Consider the following 20,162-nt stretch of genomic DNA (forward strand, 5'->3'; position numbering starts at 1 on the left):
TGGCGTAGGATGGTCGATGGCGCCAGCGCTGGCCGTGGAATGGCGGCGGTGTCGGTTTTTCGGCCGCACATCAAAGGATGATGGCCCAGCGATGGCGGTACGCCTCTACACGTTTCCAAAAAATATCAGTGTACTGTCAAGTGTGACATAAATCAAAATATAAACCTAAGCGATCATTGGCCTAAGCGATTAGGCCAGTACACTGGTAATAGTTTAGGAACACGCTGATATAATAAAAACTTCTTCTTCTTCTTCTTTTGGCGTAAGCCTCCCCATTTAGGAGTTGCCAGCGTCAGAGTTGAGGCGAAAAATGTGAACAGTTATAACTTAAACGTAAACTGATTGCCATGCAGCGGGCACGGGTGATGACTTCATGCGACCATGCAAATACTAGATAAAATAATGAAACAGAAAAAACCAGAACAAGCAAATAAGTACAGCAAAATATTGTTTCTTAGCCTTTAAAGATACACAGAGTACATAAACATAAATACAATCTACTTATATTAAATATAAAAGGAAGAGAATTCATATTACAACTAGAGCCTAATGTGATTATGAGCAATGAACGAGCATAAGATGTCTATAAATGGAGAATATACTAACGATAAAATAGATTTAAGATAATAAAAACTTGTCAAACTGAAACTTGACAACTGAAAGAGTTTTGGCGGGCATGTCACTTTCAAACTTCTTCTACTTTTTATTGTTGGTGTGGTTTTTATTATTTTTTCCCAAATTGTGTTATTTGGGTTTTTGATATTCATTATTGGTAAAATATTAGCCATTAAATATCCGTTATCTTGCACAAGTGCAGGTAAGATGTTGTCAAAACCAAAATGTATAATTCCTGTGACATTTGCCCCGCGTTCCAGATGACGTTAGAAACGCTCACGATCAAGACCGTGGTTTTTCCGTTCCACTAGCATGTGAGCGTCAGTGATACAAACCCAAGTGGAACGGATTATGGATCGTTTTGAGCGTTTTGAGAAAAGTTTAAAAAAAGAACTAGGTATAATTTTTTTATACATAGGTACATTGAACGATATTACGATAGAGATTAGATATTACGATCCTTTTCTTCAAGTCATAAATAAAAGTAATTTTATTGTTTATAGTTACATTTATTTTACAAATAAAATACATAATATTATATTTGTTTCGTCTTTAGTATTACATTTTTTTTACTTAAGTAATCATATTTTAATAAAGTTAGACTTTTATTGCTTATATTTGAGTTTTCACATTGAATCATATTTTAATAACAAAACCACATACTTTGAATATTGACTATTTCACAATATACAATATATAAACGTTAGGTATCAATACCGCTTAGTGCTAAGTCAAGTACGAGTAAGTGAACAGGTATAGGAGAGATGAAAATTAGTATTAATTATTATATTTTATAAGAAATCATTAGACCTTTCATTTAAAACAATTTATTTTCCAATCAAAATATTTCATTAAATGTAATTTAATTAAAATATTATTTGTATTGAAATAATATAAAGTTTTTTTGTCTCTACTCTCTCCTGAAAACTTTCCGTACATGGCTTTCGCGATATAGTTACGTTAAAATTAAAAAAAAAAACTAGATCGCCCACTTTGACCCATCTTCGTCAAGGGTCGTTTTTAGCGAAAATGATGACGTCATAAGTGACGTCATAGCCGCAATCAAAACGACCCCGGTCGCCAAAGGGAACGGCAGAAGGGGACGTTTTGAGCGTTTTGGTCAAAATTAACGTCATCTGGAACGCAGCCTTGGTGTGAATATCGGTAAATAGGGCTATTTCTTCCGTGAATTTTAGCTAAAACATCGTTATAATTACTTTATTATCCTATTCATTAGAATATTATTGCGTCTTTTTCAAGTTGAAATGTATCAAGTTTTACATTCTTTTGCCCAGTTTTGTAGCAATTATTGATGGTATTCCCTGGTATTACCATTTACCGATAGTTGATTACCTATACACCATCTAGTTACTAAAATGGAAACTGTTTGACAATGAAATTAAAAATATTGGAAAATCCCTCATTAGTCTTCTTTTTTCTAATTATTAGTACAAACAATGGGCTGTCATTTGTCAAAGTCATTTGTGTTTGACACTTGATAGTCGTCGGTGTCACTGTCAGTTCTGTCATCTGTATTCTGTGGTTGTAGAAGTTGGTTGTTTTGATTTGTGAGAGTGAATAGATTTTTATTCAAGATGGTAAATTAATTAGAAATATTCTTAGCAATCTTAATTATATTCAGAATAACGTGATTTAAATATTGTAGGCCTTGCTAAAAATCATATATTAGTGCATTTATTTTGTCTCTATAATTCTTAATTTCTTCAATATTTACGTTGATACTTAATCAAATTTTGAAACTTTTATTACAAAGAATAGTTTCCGGAATTCCATCAAATTAAGCTATTTTGTTGTTAGAAAAAGTGCTTTATCACTACCTATATCAAATAATCATTATTTATATTAAGTATTATAGTGATAGTAAGTACTCATATAAAAACAACCTAAAACTATAAAAAAATACATTGTTTGCTTATAATTTGTAATAAAGTACAATGTTCGTATATATTAATTGAGTTTAGACTTTCTTAAACTTAAATATCATATAATGTTTACAACCCGATTAATACTTTCACTGATACTGCTTCTGAAAGCAACAGATGTACATGTCGCGACGGTGTGCAGTGTACAAACGTCATAACTCGGGAGTCGGGACTCCTGCTACTGTAATTTTGACATAAGGTGAACGATGAATATTATGGTTTCAGCAACCACAGGTTTTAGTGCTGAAGGAGGGGACGGACCAGTCGCAGGGCAAGCCACAGCTTATCTCCAACATCAATGCCTGCCAGTTGGTGGTCGATGCTGTAAGTTCAAAATCAAAAATTCTATACATTATATAAAATCAAAGATATAATAAGAAAAACTACTATGTCACAAATTTTAACAAAATTTTTCACATTAAATGCAACACCTTGCAAATATTTTAATCTTCATACAAAATGATTAAAATGTTCCAATTGCTGATGATTAATGTTGATATAAACATATTATGAGTCACACCAGAAAACGATTGTACTGAGCATCTTTAATGTAAGGTTTGCTGGTGCGTGTGTGTGTTGTAGGTCCGCACAACCCTCGGTCCCCGAGGCATGGACAAGCTGATCGTGGACCACAGTGGAAAAGCTGTCATTTCTAATGATGGAGCTACAATTATGAAGGTAATACCCAAAATTCTTTGATAATACAAAATCCTTGATGTATAAACTGGTGATAGGCTAATTAAAATTAGTAAATGCCATTGTTCGACAAAGGCTTATGTTGAAGGACAACCTGACTAAATGTGTTTTTCTTGTTTTGCTGTAATAATAAATTGTATGGTTATAGACAGTAAATAAAGGCTTTCCATCTGATATAATATAAGCTTATAGATCAAGTTATATCAGGTTAAACTATGAAATAAAGATTGCCTGTCAGCCGATGATTATTAACAACGGATCCAATTACTGAATGGACATGTAGATGTTTTGTTTATGAGGCTTTAAATCTGTCAATACGCTATTCTAGATAACTATGACGTACATTCAGCTAACCTTCTCATGTTGCAGCTATTGGACATTGTGCACCCAGCTGCCAAGACTTTGGTGGACATTGCTAAATCTCAAGATGCTGAGGTGACCATTTTTTATCTTAATCTTAAAATTTGCAATTAAACAATAATCGGCCAAGTGCGAGTTGGACTCGCGCATGAAGGGTTCTACCATTATAGAGCAAAAATAGGCCAAACATTGTGTTTGTTGTATGCGAGCCCCCCTTAATTTTTTATTTTATTTTAATATTATTAATATACGTGGGAGAGCCATTCTTCGGCACGAATGGGCCGGCTCGACCGGAGAAATACCACATTCTCACAGAAAACTGGCGTGAAACAGCGCTTGCGCTGTGTTTCGCTGAGTGAGTGAGTTTACCGGAGGCCCAATCCCCTACCCTATTCCCTTCCCTACCCTCCCCTATTCCCTTCTCTTCCCATCCCTACCCTCCCCTATTACCTTATTCCCTCTTAAAAGGCCGGCAACGCACCTGCAGCACTTCTGGATGCTGCGAGTGTCCATGTGTGACGACAGTTGCTTTCCATCAGGTGACCCGTTTGCTCGTTTGCCCCCTTATTTAATTAAAAAAAAAAATTAATAACTAGCGACCCGCCCCGGCTTCGCTCAGGTATAAAATATTATATAGCCACTGAAAATTGTGATGTCAATTTTAAGTTTAGAGAAATTAACCCCTTATTGATACCTTTAAATTGTTGAATATTAAAAATACTGCAGATCTCTGGGGCATGTCTACAAAAATTATTAAATCAATAATTGATATCGTAGCTCCTCATCTAGCAATGATTTTTAATGACTGCATAAAAAATGGTGTTTTTCCTGACTTGATGAAGCATAGCAAGATTGTTCCTTTATTTAAAGCCGGGACTAAATCGGATCCCACTAATTTCAGGCCTATATCGATTCTACCGACCTTTAGTAAAATATTTGAAAAAATTATTTTAAAACAATTACTAGTGCATTTTAATTCAAATAATTTGCTGCACGATAACCAATACGGATTTACTAAGGGTCGATCCACAACGGATGCTGGTATAGGACTTCTTTGCAGTATTTTTGAAGCTTGGGAGGAGTCGCAGGATGTCTTAGGTGTGTTTTGCGATCTCTCCAAAGCCTTCGATTGTGTTGAGCATGCTACATTGATCAGGAAACTGCGCCACTACGGCATAAAGGACCCTGCTCTCAGCCTTTTGACTTCTTACCTTAAAAATAGGACTCAAAGGGTTGAGGTAAATAGTAAAAGGTCCAATGGAACCAATATAGAATTAGGTGTCCCACAGGGATCTATCTTAGGCCCATTTCTTTTTCTCATCTATATAAATGACTTACCTTATTATCTAGTAAAGGATAATAATAATGAGATAGTGCTTTTTGCTGATAACACTTCACTTATTTTTAAAGTGAAGCGACAACAGTCGAAATTCGACGAGGTAAACAGTGCTCCTTCAAAAATAGTACATTGGTTTAATGTTAATAACTTACTTTTAAATTCTAGTAAAACTAAATGTATAAAGTTTACTTTGCCCAATGTTAGGCAAGTCCAAACCAATGTGCTATTAAATGATGAGAAGATGAATTTGGTAGATAACACTGTATTCCTAGGTATTACACTTGATAGTAAATTACAGTGGGGTCCTCACATTGCTAATCTAGCAGGTAGGTTCAGTTCTGCAGCATATGCAGTCAGAAAAATTAGAGAAATTTCTGACGAAGACACGGCACGATTAGTATATTTTAGTTATTTTCATAGTAGAATGTCATATGGAATCCTTTTATGGGGAAACGCTGCCGACATTAATACAATATTTGTGCTGCAGAAGCGAGCCATACGTTCTATTTATAAAATGTCTGCTTTAGAATCTCTGAGAGATAAATTTAAAGAAATTGGTATTCTAACTGTTGCTTCTCAATAAATTGTGGATAATGTAATATATGTTAGAAAAAATATAAATAAATTTAAAGTTAAAAGTGACATTCACTGTAGAAATACTAGAAATAAGCACAAGCTGGACATGCCAGTGATCAGACTTAGTAAAGTCAGTAAATCTTTTAAAGGTCAATGTATACGCCTTTACAATAAAATCCCAGAAAACGTTCAAAATCTTTCCATTAATAAAAAAAAAGTAGTCAAAGAGCGTTTGTGTGCCAAAGCTTATTATAAGGTCAATGATTTCATAGAAGATGGCACATCTTGGGAGAAGGATGGCTTCTTGCAAGGCTACTTCTACATTATTATATTATGACTTACAATTATGTATGTTGACATTGTATATAATATTAAGTTACAAAATTGTAAACTTTATTTTAAAAGAACAATTTTTCTCTCACTTTTTTGGTAAAAAGTGGAACCCGTGCGAGTTTCTTACGCCGGTTCTTCTCGCCGGGGTAGTTCCCGAACCGGTGGTAGGCATCAGGTAGACATTCTGAAAAAATTTGATTCAAATTTACTCAGAAATAAAACATTTTTTATTTTATTTTTTAAAAAATTATTAAAATCGATTCAACAGTTTTGATTTATATTCATTATTACTACCCGTGGCCCGCATTGGTCGGTACCGCCGCAATAGCTACATTCCGCAATTTTTAAATCTGTAATATCTTCAAAACTATTCATTTAATAATAATAACAATAAACATTTATTCAACAAACATTCACATCACACAACACTTAAATACACATATTACACAGATGGTAGGTACAAAAAACACAACAAAACCAGGGAAACTAAAAAAAAGACAAAAAATACTAACAAACAAACAATTATTAAAGATGGACCAGTATTTTATAAATATAGATAAATATTATTTTAATATACTTAATAATACTCTAAATATTAATAATATAAAATGATATAAATCATATGCTGTAAAGGGCCTATAGATCTACATTAAATCAACAATGTATTTAAGATATTTAATTGGATAAGGATTAATGCTGTATTTATTAAAATTGCTTCGAAAATTAGCCATTATTTGTCGTAAAAAGTAAATGACAAAAAACTGTTATTGTGGGATATCAGGGGATATCCATAAGAGATAGATATATGTATACCATCGCGGAGTTTTCTGTTGACCTTTTCATTGTGTACAATACTTGGTACATTATTTTGATAAATCTCGTAGGGTTCAGCCTGTGTTTGCAATATAAGCTGAAAAAAAATGTAATTATTTACGACATCACATTAGAAACCCGAACAATAACAGTGTCCATTAGTTAATGAATGTTATTGTACTTTATAACCTTCCTCTTGAATCACATCTATTAAAGAAAACCGCATCAAAATCCGTTGCGCAGTTTTAAAGATTAAAGGGAACAAAGGGGCATGAGGGAAAAAAAGCGACTTTGTTTTATAATATGTATAGATTATTAAAGTAGACATACAATAGAGGACTTCGTGAGAATATAATGTGCCTACCTGTTGCCATTACTGATTTTTTTTTATTTTGTTTTTAGTATTTGTTATAGCGGCAACCGAAATACGCAATCTGTGAAAATTTCAGAAGTCTAGCTATAGCGGTTCTTGAGTTACAGCCTGAAGACTGACAGACGGACACACATCAAAGTCTCAGTAATAGGGTCCTGTTTTTACCCTTTGGGTACGGAAACCTAAAAAAGGTCTATACATATTTAAAGATGATTAAAAACACGGATCCAATTTCTGAATTTTATTGAGGACACACACTAGTATGATTTTGTTTGACTTAACAGTATTTGTTTGTAATGGCCACATGCAATCTCCTAATAAGCTGTATGTGTAGGTGGGTGACGGAACCACCTCTGTTGTGATCCTGGCCGGCGAACTGTTGAAGAGGTTGAAGCCTTTTGTAGAAGAAGGTATGTACAGGTAACACAATAGTAAATCTGTTAAAAGGTAATAAAAAAAATTATTAACATTTGCAGGTTGCAGCAGTCTAGTTAAAATTGGCTATTTCTTTAAACAAAATCATATCCATTACTAATGTGGACAATATCAGTGTTTCTTTTTCATATTAATTAAAAAGTCGGCATAATAATTTGTCAAACAACCAACCATAACCTAGACTGGTGCAAGCATGCTTTAAGTAGGGAATTTACTAACGGGCTGCCCGGTCTGGCACAAGTCTGCCGATTGCTCCTATTGAACATACACAGAACAGGCAAGTCAGTTGAATAGATAGAGGGCTACAGCTAGGTCGTGGACCCATGGACTCAATCGACTACCGTGACGGGCGGTCTGGTAGTCAATTCCCCGCTATAAAATGACTTAATCCAATGATTAGAAGAAAATACCGCCAAATGAACCATGTGGCATTGATAGTAGACATGAGGAAGCACAGTCGACATTTTGGTTTATTTCTGTCGGTGTCTGTTTGCTCACCGTGTTGTGGTCGTTGTGGTCGCAGGTGTGCACCCGCGGATCCTGGTGAAGGCGGTACGCACCGCCGCCCGCCTCGCCGTACAGAAGGTGCACGAGTTAGCAGTGAAAATTGAGAGCAAATCTCCCGAGGAACAAAGGTACTACTAGGCTTACACTTTTATTATAATTATAGCAGCCCTTATTCTAAGTATCAAAACAGTAAACTTCGGCCAAGTTACGCGATCCGCCGATGAATCTTCTTCTCTTCTGAAATAAGTTACTGGTGAACCGATTAGTTTTATAATATTTTCTATAGGTCTACCAGGATCTGTTGGCAAAAAGTGAGAGAAGAAATTGATTTTAGCAATGTCAGGGTAATTGGAATAAAACATTTTGATCCTTTTTTTTCCTTACAGTGGCTGATTCTGTGTGTGAAACGTGCAAATATAAAAAATTTATCCAATGATCAAGGATATTTTTTGAAAATCTGCCATCCAAATTTGCCATGAGATCCCGGTAAACCTATACTTGAGCAACAAAGTTCTTCATAGTGCCATCAAAGAAATTGATTCATATGCTATGTACTCACATGCGGTTTTGCTCGATAGTTTTACTCCGAATCAAAGGAAATGACATATTTGACATATTGAATTCCATCGAGCCGGTCAGTTTTGGCGGTCCACACGGTGGTTATTGCTCGATTTGGAGTAAAACTATCGAGCAAAACCGTATGTCAGTACTTAGCAATAGGCAGTTGACAGACCTACATCATTTGTACGGATTGTGTCAATTCAATGTAATTTGTGATCTGTAGGCTGGGTTTGACATAATGCGACCAAATAACGTACAGTACTCCCAAATTAATAATGCGCATAGAAATATTCGCTAATTGTCGTAATCATTAAAACACCCGAATCTATGAAACTTGCATTTTGCACCTTGTTCAAAGGAAATAGAAGTAAATATCATCTAGCCGGTGGCTGTCCGCTGTCGCTTACTCACCGGGAACCCATCGTGGCGTTACCATGGTAACGTCCAAGCAACGTCAGGCGGCTCTACGTCGCTGCAATTTGCAAAGCGATGTTTTTCTTAAAGTTAAGGCGCCAACACACCGCGGCGCACGCTGTGCACGGCCACGCGCACGTGGACGTGCTCGGATTTATTTCTTTGACTACGTGGATCAACGTTTCCACTGCCTATGTACACGCTTCCGTGTATCCCGTGCATACAGGTCAGTTAACAAGAGCTGGCACGATCAACACATTTAAACATTGCGCTTGTGTAGTGTCTGTGAATAAGCACGTGGCGTGACGTCGTACTACATACGCATCATAAAAAGTCTGTCCGTCTCTCTCGCGCGCGGTCTATCTTATGAGCGTGAAGGGGACAGTTATTGTTTTTCTTATACTACTGTTTATAAATACAGCGTGATGTTACAAGTCGGTAACGTGTGATCGGCGCGCGGCCACGGTTCGGAACCGTACGATAGTTATCGTACACATACGATAATTGTGTGCGTACGTACGATGTACGATAGCATATTATTATCGTACGCAGATTATACGATAATTTTTATCATGATGCAAAAATATTATATTATTTTTAAACATTCTGTATATATTGACAATTTACCACCACCATGGCAAAGAGTGCCAACTATAAGAGGCACAAAAAGGAAGAAAGTCTCGACACCATCCCCTGAAAAAATAGACCTGTCAAATAGCTTCAGTGGACTTCCAACAGATGAAAAAGAAGTCACGGAAGATATCAAGAAAATTCCAAAACCTCCACCCATAATCTTATATGGCATAGAAGATCTTAAGAAACTTACAGAAGTCCTAGAAAATGTCGTTAGCAAAACTGACTTTACTTATAAAATAGTAAACAAAAATCAATTACGGATTTCCTGCACTAACGTAGAAACATACAAGAAAGTTATAGATACTGTTAGAGAAAAGGGCCTTATAGGACACACATTTAACAGGAAAGATAAGCGACCATACAGGATAGTGATTAGAAACCTACATTACACAACACCTCTTAGCATTATCAAGGATGCACTAGAAAGCACAGGCAATACTGTTGTTGGTGAAATTATAAACGCCAAGTATGGCCCTGAAAAGAAACCGACCTCTACTTTCTTTGCCAACTTAGCTCAAGGACCGAATAACAAGCTAGTAAAAAACCTGAAATACATATATCACCAATCCATAATAATAGAAGATCCACGTAAACAAAAGGCAGTTGTTCAATGTCAAAGATGCCAGCAATACGGCCATACAAAAAATTACTGTATGAGACCGTATCGATGTGTGAAGTGTGCACAACCTCATAAAACTGCAGACTGCCCAAAAATTGATCGCAACTCTCCGGCTCAATGTGCTCTGTGCCTTGGTGATCATCCAGCAAATTATAAGGGTTGTGAGGTATATAAAGAAATACTATCCAGAAAATCCATCAAAACTGGCATCAACCGAAAAACAAATCTCACAAGACCTGCTAATCCGAATATTGAATCATTTGCTAACCCGAATATTGAGACATTTGAAAAAAATGTCTCTACAGACGACAATAACGCCAAAAACCGACGACAGTATAATGAAGTCTTGAGAGGAAACAAAACCGCAGAACGCGAAGGCGAACCCACAACAACACCTACAATTGAAAAAATGTTCCTGAAGCAAACTGAAAAAATGGACCTTATCCTTCAACAAATGAGTACTTTAATTAGCCTCATAACAACACTAGTCTCTAAAATAACAAAATGACCTCCCTCAAAATAGCAATCTGGAACCTGGACGGGTTGTCACCGAATAAAGACCAAGTTGAAGTCCTGCTGCACACACATGACATTGATATATTACTTGTTGCAGAGACCCATTTCACGTCCAACAGCAGTGTCAAAATAAAGAACTACCAAATATATGCCACCAACCATCCAGATGGCATGGCACATGCAGGTGCAGCAGTGATTATAAAATCTAACATCAAACACAGCGAACATCTGCAGTTCAAAAAAGCACACATTCAAGCTGCTACTGTTGAAATAAAAGATCGAAATGAAACATTCAATGTCTCTGCTGTCTACTGCCCTCCCAAACATGCAATAACTGAAGAACAGTATGAGGAACTATTTAATCACCTTGGACCGCGATTCATAGTTGGGGGTGACTGGAACGCAAAAAATGTACACTGGGGCTCCCGACTAACAAATACTAGAGGAAGAGTCCTAAAGAAAAGCCTGGATAAGAACAAACTTACCACGATCTCAACAGCAGAGCCCACAAACTGGCCCAGTGACCCAAATAGATTACCAGATGTGATAGACTTTTTTATCATCAAGGGTATAAGTTCTGTAAATCACTGCATAGAGACATGCCTGGATGCTGACACAAATCACGTTCCAGTCCTACTAACCATCGGTACTACAGCGTTAAAAGTGACAAGAACACCGAAGCTATATAATAAGCGCACAGACTGGTCGTCTTTTCGGGAACTTATACATGACAAGCTGGACCTAAATATAGCTCTAAAAACAGAAGCCGACATTGATCAAGCTGCAAAAACCATCACCACAATGATACAAAAATACTGCTGGCACTGTACACCAGCAAGTAACGCGCTTCCACCGAAAAGAAAAGTATATTCTGAAAACATTAGACAGAAAATTAAGGAGAAACGTAGACTGCGACGCGTGTGGCATATAAGTAGACACCCTATAGATAAGGCAGCACTTAACAAAGCAGCTAGAGAATTAAAAATCCTAATTCAGGAAGCCAATGATACGGCGATAGAAACTTACCTAGAAGGACTGACTGCAACAAAGGATACTGACTATTCACTCTGGAAAGCCTGCAAAAATTTTGATAGACCCCTGCATCATAAGCCGCCACTGAGATTGCGAGACGGAGAATGGGCTAAATCGGCGAAAAGTAAAGCGGAACTATTTGCAAAACACTTAAGCCAAGTGTTCAAACCAAATGACCCGTCGTCTGCTGCTGACGAATCTGATATTGATTTAGTCCTTAATCAAGACTTCCAGATGGACCTTCCACCTAGCCCAGTAACACCCCGCGAAATCCAAAGAAACATCAAGTCTATGGATAATAAAAAAGCCCCTGGATTTGACCTAATTGACAAGAAGGTTTTAGAGGAACTACCACGCAAAGCTATAGTGTTTTTGACATTGATTTTTAACGCCATGCTGAGAGTAGGGTACTTCCCTGACCTGTGGAAAGTATCTCAAATAATTATGATCCTTAAGCCTGGAAAGCCTCCTCACGAAGTTACCTCCTACAGACCCATTAGCCTGCTGCCGATATTCTCGAAACTGTTTGAGAAATGCCTGCTTCAAAGACTGATCTCTGAAACAAATAAGAAGTCAATAATACCCGACCACCAATTTGGCTTTCGAAGTAAACATTCAACTATAGAACAAGTCCATAGAGTATGTAGGAGAATTAGAAAGTCTTTTGAACTCAAAGAATATTGCTCATCGGCATTTCTTGATATACAAGCAGCTTTTGACAAGGTGTGGTACAAAGGGCTGTTATTTAAAATAAAGTCCCTACTACCCCACACGTTCTATGGAATTCTCAGATCTTATATATCTAACAGAATTTTTCAAGTAAGAGAAGGCGACTCTACATCTCAGTTTTACAACATAGAAGCAAGTGTGCCTCAAGGATCGGTACTTGGACCCTTCCTCTACCTTATCTTTACATCTGACTTACCTGAAACATCCAATGTCACCACCGCCACCTTCGCTGATGATACTGCTCTTATAGCTTCCAACAAATGCCCAATTAAAGCTTCACAAGCGCTACAAGCAAGTCTGCTTAAGGTGCAAAAATGGCTAGAAAAATGGAGAATAGCTGCAAGTGTCAACAAATCGGTTCATGTCACATTCACCCTCCGTAAAGAAGATTGTCCACCTGTCTCTCTAAACGGCACACCGCTGCCACACAAAGACACTGTGAAGTATCTGGGAATGCACCTAGATAGAAGACTAACTTGGAAAAACCACGTAAAAGCCAAAAGGGACGAAATTAACTTCAAAATCAGGGGCCTGAATTGGCTGATAGGCCGAAACTCCAAACTGTCTATGGAAAATAAGATTCTTGTGTACAAAACAGTGATAAAGCCAATCTGGACATATGGCATACAACTCTGGGGTTCTGCCAGTGCTAGCAACCAATCCACCATACAAAGAGTCCAAAACAATATACTCAGACAGGCATCAAATGCACCATGGTTTCTCAGAACATCAGAGCTACATGATACTCTCAACATGCCAACAGTAAAAGAGGAGATTACTGCCTATGCTAGCAAATACAAATGTAGACTCCAGAACCATCAAAATGTTCTAGCTGGACAGCTAACAATCCCAGAAATAAATCGTCGTCTAAAAAAGAGACGAGACATATTTGACCAGGACAATCAGTGATATGACTGACTAAATAATAAAGGGATGTATTCCACTGGGACTACCACCCTACACTAAGAAGCCAACATCCCATCTGCTTATAGCCTGAAGGCTGATTGCAAGATTCACAAAAGAAAAAAAAAAAAAAAAAAAAACATTCTGTATAGTGAAATTGCATAAGTGTGAGCACTGTGAACGAGCCAGCTTTAGTTAACTGATCTATAGCACGCTGGCGTGGCCAGAGTTGAGCTAAGTGTGCACGATATTCGAGCAAGCTACGTGAGTCAATTGGTACGTAGCGTGTCCGTGGGTTGCAGTGGACACAGTCACATATATTTTCTTACAAAGCGAAGCTTGACGCACGTGCGTAGCCTCTCCGTGCGCCGCGGTGAAATGGAGCCCTTAAGTTTAAAACAGCGCTTGCAGTAACGACTTCCGACGCTTGGGAAATACGACCGTTGCCGAAAAGTTACGAAAATTTCTATGCGCATTATCACTTTGGGAGCACTGTACAGAAGTATGTTTATTTTCCTCTATGATTACATAGGTCCATCATCTGCCTATAAATCAACTCTCAGATAGTACATACATAATATTATGTCGCACGTCTGTCACTGAAACTAACATAACATAATAAATTGTATCAGGGAGCTCCTGCGCAAGTGCGCGGTGACGGCGATGTCGTCGAAGCTGATCCACCAGCAGCGCGACCACTTCTCCAAGATGGTGGTGGACGCCGTGCTGTCGCTCGACGCGCCCCTGCTGCCCCTCGACATGATCGGTATGAACAATGCATGATGTAACATGAGATGTCTTACGCGTAAGTGCAGGGCCATTAATGCAACATTTTTTATTAAGAGCCTATGCTGTTCCACTGCTAGGCAAAGGCTTCCCCCAAAGTTTTTCACTTCTTTCGATCTAACGCCACCGTAAGTTAACCTGGCTCATATGTATGTAGCTCATTGCGCCATCTTGGCAATCATAGTTTCATAAAAATAATTGCTGAATGAAGAGAGTAGAGAGCTGTAGAGTGTAAAATGAAGAACCTTGTGTTAGAAGTTATGTACAAGCTAGTAGTTACGAGCAATCTAGATATTTTTTTTTAGTAAAACCTCAATGAATATTAATGATTAAATTAACGGATCCAATTCCTGAGTTCAATGATGACTAAAACGTATATGAAATAATGAATACTGGTCCTAATAAACTACGCTACGTTTAACCCAAATATAAACTAGAGGAATCGGTCGCAGGTATCAAGAAGGTGACGGGCGGTGCCTTGGAGGACTCCTTCCTTGTGTCCGGAGTGGCGTTCAAGAAGACATTCTCGTACGCCGGCTTCGAGATGCAGCCCAAGAGCTACGACAACTGCAAGATCGCGCTGCTGAACATCGAGCTCGAGCTCAAAGCTGAACGAGACAATGCTGAGGTGAGTGACGTTTTAGAGACCACTTGCTCTGTCGCGACTCGCGGTGCAGTAACACGCCAATTGCCACATTGATGCGTTGCATAGACTGTATTCTCCAGACAGTCCTACCTTTGTTTGCACTTGGCACAACAAGATATAACTCGATCATAATATTATAGGTTATTGCAGCCTGAAATACTATCAGAGAAGTTGATTCATAGGCAGATGGACTCACGTACTTTGGTCGTTTTTGTTGAAACTCGAATCCAGCCAACAGACTTACTTTAAGTTGACATAATCCAACCAAATGACGTAGGTACTAGGTCCGTCAACTGCCTATGAATCAATTTCGTCGATGGTAGGTACAAATACAAATTACAATTTTATATTTATTTGATGTATGACGTCAGGTGCGCGTGGACAACGTGAAGGAGTACCAGAAGGTGGTGGACGCGGAGTGGCAGATCCTGTACGAGAAGCTCGCGGCGCTGCACGCCAGCGGCGCCAACGTCGTGCTCAGCAAGCTGCCCATCGGCGACGTCGCCACGCAGTACTTCGCCGACCGGTGAGACGAGCGGAACACTAGGCATTCCCGTTCGATTGTTAGAGTGTTAAAACAGTTTCATGGTACAAGCAGGTACAAGGCCAGTTTCACGTTGCAACAATTTCACAGTGAGGGTTGTCGATAATATATCATTTGCCACCAGAAGGAGGGTAGGGTCTTTCTTGTCAAATGTCGTGTCAGAGTTTAGACAGACATATTATTAAGACAACTATATCGCGACATGAGGAAGCTATTTCGTGACATATGACAGCTGCTTGACACGATAGTAATAAGCAACTTTTGACATTTCAGCGACATGTTCTGCGCCGGTCGCGTGGCCGAGGAGGACATCAGGCGCACGCAGCGTGCGTGCGGCGGCGCCGTGCTGAGCTCCGTGCGCGACCTGCAGCCCGCCGCGCTCGGCCGCTGCGACAACTTCAGCGAGCGGCAGGTCGGCGGCGAGCGGTACAACATATTCAGCGGTAACTAACTACATACTTCAATTAAGGCGACGCCTTGATAATTTGGCTGTGCTTTTTAGGGTTCCGTATCCAAAGGGTAAAAACGGGACCCTATTACTGAGACTTCGATGTCTATCCGTCTGTCTGTTTGTCCATCTGTCTGTCTGTCTGTAGGCTGCAGCTCTAAAACCGTTATAGCTAGACTTTGAACATTTCACAGATTAAACATTTCTGTTTCCGCTATAACAACAAATACTAAAATACTAAAGTTTTTTTAAAGATTAACTATACAATGTGTGTAGGTTGCCCGGCGGCGAAGACGTGCACGCTGATCCTGCGCGGCGGCGCGGAGCAGTTCCTGGAGGAGACGGAGCGCTCGCTGCACGACGCCATCATGATCGTGCGCCGCACCATCAAGAACGACGCCGTCGTCGCCGGTACGCACTCTAATCCATTATTAATCCATAAACATAGATGTAGTCTTTTTATGAATGACTCTCGATGGCTATTTTAGCACGTAACGTTGAACGTAATAACGTATAACGTAATTCATAAAATTATACAGACTAGGGTGTTGTGTTGTATGCAGCCAATGATTATAAACAACGGATCCAATTACTGAACTGCTCTGTGGATGTTAAAGTTTATGAGGCTGTATACAATAAAATTTTCGACGGGAGTTGATTGTGTGAGTAGTTGTTGTTGAGTGATGTTTATAACAGCAGGGTTGGTTAATATGTGAGATATGCGTGCAGGCTGCAGAGGAAGATCTTCGGACCGAACGAGGCGTTATGCTCGGTCAGGCCAAAGCCCACGTGATTGATTTCAGCTGTGCTATATATACCGACGCAAGTGCATATTCATTAATATTTGAGAATTGCTAGTGTATACAGAGACATAATTATGTAGAGAGACCGGAATAAGAAAATTAATTAACTTTTCGTGGTCGGTTCCAGGCGGCGGCGCCATCGACATGGAGGTGTCGAAGCACCTGCGCGACTACAGCAAGGGCGTGGCGGGCAAGGAGCAGCTGCTGGTGGCTGCGGCGGCGCGCGCCTTCGAAGCCATCCCGCGCCAGCTGTGCGACAACGCCGGCTTCGACGCCACCAACCTGCTCAACAAGCTGCGGCAGAAGCACCACCAGGGCGAGGTGTGGTACGGCGTGGACATCCAGCGCGAGGACATCGCGGACAACTTCGCGAGCTGCGTGTGGGAGCCCGCCGTCGTCAAGGTCAACGCTATCACCGCCGCATGCGAGGCCGCCGCCCAGGTACACTACCACACCCACGTGTCCCATACTGCTGATTATTACCATGCTACATTTGACGCAGGATTGGCACGCTTTCCAAGAATGAAAATACAGGCACATTGTAGAAAGAAAATCATTGTAGACATACCTCCACAGGGTGTAACAAAACTAAATGATAATACTTTAGAGTATTAATCTTATCTTATATCTTTAAAGCAATTCTTGTATATTATATATATATATATATATATATATATATATATATATATATATATATATATATATATATATATATATATATATATATATATATATATATATATATATATATATATATATCCCCCTATAGTATCAATATAGGCAATCGATCTAGCTAGGAATCATTTTCAGAAAATGTCTTTTTATTCGTGTTTTATCGATAATCGATAAACTGAAAAATATGACACTTCCTGACATCTATTGGCGAATAATAATACTATTTTGTTAGCAACTAATTGTTTTAACGACCAGCAGATGGCGTTATTAAGTAACACGAAGTCAATGAGTGTTTACTATACCGAGCGAAGCTCGGTAAAACAGCTAGTGGGTTTTAATACACAGTTCACTGTGAGAGTAGCAACACTGGAATAGTAACTTTCTTCACAGTGAACTATGTATACATAGGGAACCCATACACACCCTAAAGTATTCACTTAGTTTTGTTACACCCTGTATAAGTATCAATGTTCACACTAGACATATTAAAAAACTTAAACCTGTGTTATTCTTGTTTAATGTTTCGCATTATAGCGATTATAATATTATTGATTAGACCGTACCTCGGGTTTGAGGAGCAAAACAAACTGCAAAAATAATTTATTACACAAACTGCTTTGATTTTGATTTGGCTCTCATGTATGTTAATGTCTCTCAACACTTAATTGTAATCATTAACCATTTTCCAGATTCTGTCAGTCGATGAAACGATCAAGAACGTGAAGAGTGGTGGCGACATGCCGGCGCCGGGGCGCGGTATGGGCCGGCCGCGGATGGGCTAGGTGGCCCCACTAACATCTCACTGTCTCCGCTCCCGGGCTTGCGAGCGCCGCCTGTGCCTACAAGATACGAAGTATTATGTTGTATAATATTATAGCTGATCGGCGATCACTGATGCATTTTATTACCTATATATTTTATGATACACTCGATGACGCGCTAGCATTTCTAATAATTTTGTTCCATTGTAATTCCAGAGTTTTCTAGAATACTTTATTTATAAATGCGGACCTTCAAGCTTCTATTTGCATTGTTTTAGATTAAAACATTAGAAACTAATATTTATGTTATATTCACAAAATTAGTGTAAGTGGTAATATTAATTTAAATATAAAAATATAACACAAATCTCTATTTTTTTACATTTTCTGTGTTTAACCTATTATTAATATAATCAGCATGCTGTTTATTTTCGTTTTCTTTTTTTTTAAATGAAATAAAGAGGCAAACGAGCAAACGGGTCACCTGTTGGGAAGCAACTTCCGTCGCCTATGAACACTCGCAGCACCAGAAGAGCTGCAGGTGCGTTGCCGGCCTTTTAAGAGGGAATAGGGTAATAGGGGAGGGTAGGGATGGGAAGGGAATAGGGTAGGGGATTGGACCTCCGGTAAACTTACTCGACGAAACACAGCGCAAGCGCTGTTTCAAGCCGGTTTTCTGTGAGAATGTGGTATTTCTCCGGTCGAGCCAGCCCATTTGTGCCGAAGCATGGCTCTCCCACGTATTTCTGTGATATTAACTCGAGTTAGTGACTCGAGTCGACCATCACTAGATACCGCAATCTGTGGACTGTGATCCAGTGTTGTCAGTTGTCGCATCTACCAACTATATGGTAGATCTACCTATTTCACCTCCCTTCTACCTATCTACCAACTTCGGTATCAAATCTACCTATTTTTCGACAGGTCATTGTTCACGTACAAAATATTATAAACGTTCGGATACAATTTTGGTACAAATTGTACCAAAATTGTATAATTTACCTCCTTCAGCAATTATCATTTAAAAACGGACCGCTACTACACGAGCTACAGCTGTTCTGAGCCGTTCGCTCACTTTCGGAACGCAGATTAGTCTGTGAACGGTCCGAAATGTTACAAGCCGATTCGGAACGTTTAACATTTTGGAATGAAAAGGCGGACTTACACACGGTTCAATCACATTGAAAGCAATTTCGTTAAAAACCACTAAGCAATAAATATTAAATACGTTACAAATACGTATTAATAATATTATGTACTTAATACGTGTACAACTGTATAGTCCGTCAAGAAAGTGAAGAAATTAAAAAGTGGCAACATCGTAGTGTCATCAGTCATCACTTTTTCTTATGTCGGCACTAGATATAGGCGAACGCGTTGGCAGACGAATTGGCCCCATGTGTAGAACGGGCGTTCGCGCGTTGGCCGTAGATATTTAATGGCGGCACTCGATATAGGCCGCCTCCCCATATAGACGAGCGCACTGCCAACGCGTTGGCACACGCGTTGGCAGTGCGCTACTAGTAGTAGCTAGAAATCCACACATATGAAAGTCGTTCAGTATGCTTTGTTTGCAGTATGGTATTCTCGAAATAAGTAAAAGGCGAAAAAACGTAACAAACAAAGAAATAAAGTCACTTTTACATATTATTTAATGTATTTTATAATATTAAAATAATATAATTATTTTATTACTTATATATAAAAATTATTAAGTACATATTATTATTATTATTACAGACAGATGGACAGACAGACGGACAGACAGAAATGCAGACAGACGTTGAAGTCTTAGTAATAGGGTCCCGTTTTTGCCCTTTGGGTACGGAATCCTAATGGCGGCTCTCGACATAGGCGAACGCGTTGGCCAACAATATGAGTATCGAGAAAACATTTAAATTTATTGGGCCCTATGGGTCTATACAGACGGACCGCATTTCAACTGCAATCCAACCGCAAATTGCAGTTGAAGTGCAGTTTGAATGCAGTTGACACGACTGCAATAGAACTGCAAACCGAACGCGCAGTCAGATTGCAGTTGACTGCAGTCGTGTGAACTTCATACCGACTGCATCCAAACTGCACTATCCCACCCACCC

The 20,162-nt window shown here is 38.9% G+C and overlaps 1 protein-coding gene across 1 annotated transcript; it reads left to right on the forward strand.

Moving 5' to 3' along the window:
- The first annotated feature begins 2,134 nt into the window (after positions 1 to 2,134).
- LOC121725442 (T-complex protein 1 subunit eta) lies at positions 2,135 to 18,366 on the forward strand. Its single transcript, XM_042112430.1, has 13 exons — positions 2,135 to 2,213; positions 2,784 to 2,882; positions 3,141 to 3,236; positions 3,624 to 3,689; positions 7,383 to 7,458; positions 8,007 to 8,118; positions 14,033 to 14,166; positions 14,639 to 14,814; positions 15,204 to 15,358; positions 15,650 to 15,819; positions 16,101 to 16,235; positions 16,755 to 17,068; positions 17,992 to 18,366. The coding sequence occupies exons 1-13, from the start codon at positions 2,211 to 2,213 to the stop codon at positions 18,082 to 18,084; spliced, it is 1,629 nt and encodes a 542-aa protein (XP_041968364.1). The 5' UTR covers positions 2,135 to 2,210; the 3' UTR covers positions 18,085 to 18,366.
- The last annotated feature ends 1,796 nt before the right edge of the window (positions 18,367 to 20,162 follow it).

This window comes from Aricia agestis, chromosome 3 (assembly GCF_905147365.1).
Source record: "Aricia agestis chromosome 3, ilAriAges1.1, whole genome shotgun sequence".
Classification (NCBI taxonomy): Eukaryota; Metazoa; Arthropoda; class Insecta; order Lepidoptera; family Lycaenidae; genus Aricia; species Aricia agestis.

What these genes read in the sequence shown, in the direction of transcription:
- LOC121725442 (XM_042112430.1), top strand. An exon ending in CTAAATCTCAAGATGCTGAG is followed by an intron (nt 3,690 to 7,382) that starts GTGACCATTTTT and finishes CTGTATGTGTAG; the next exon opens with GTGGGTGACGGAACCACCTC. An exon ending in CTGAACGAGACAATGCTGAG is followed by an intron (nt 14,815 to 15,203) that starts GTGAGTGACGTT and finishes GTATGACGTCAG; the next exon opens with GTGCGCGTGGACAACGTGAA.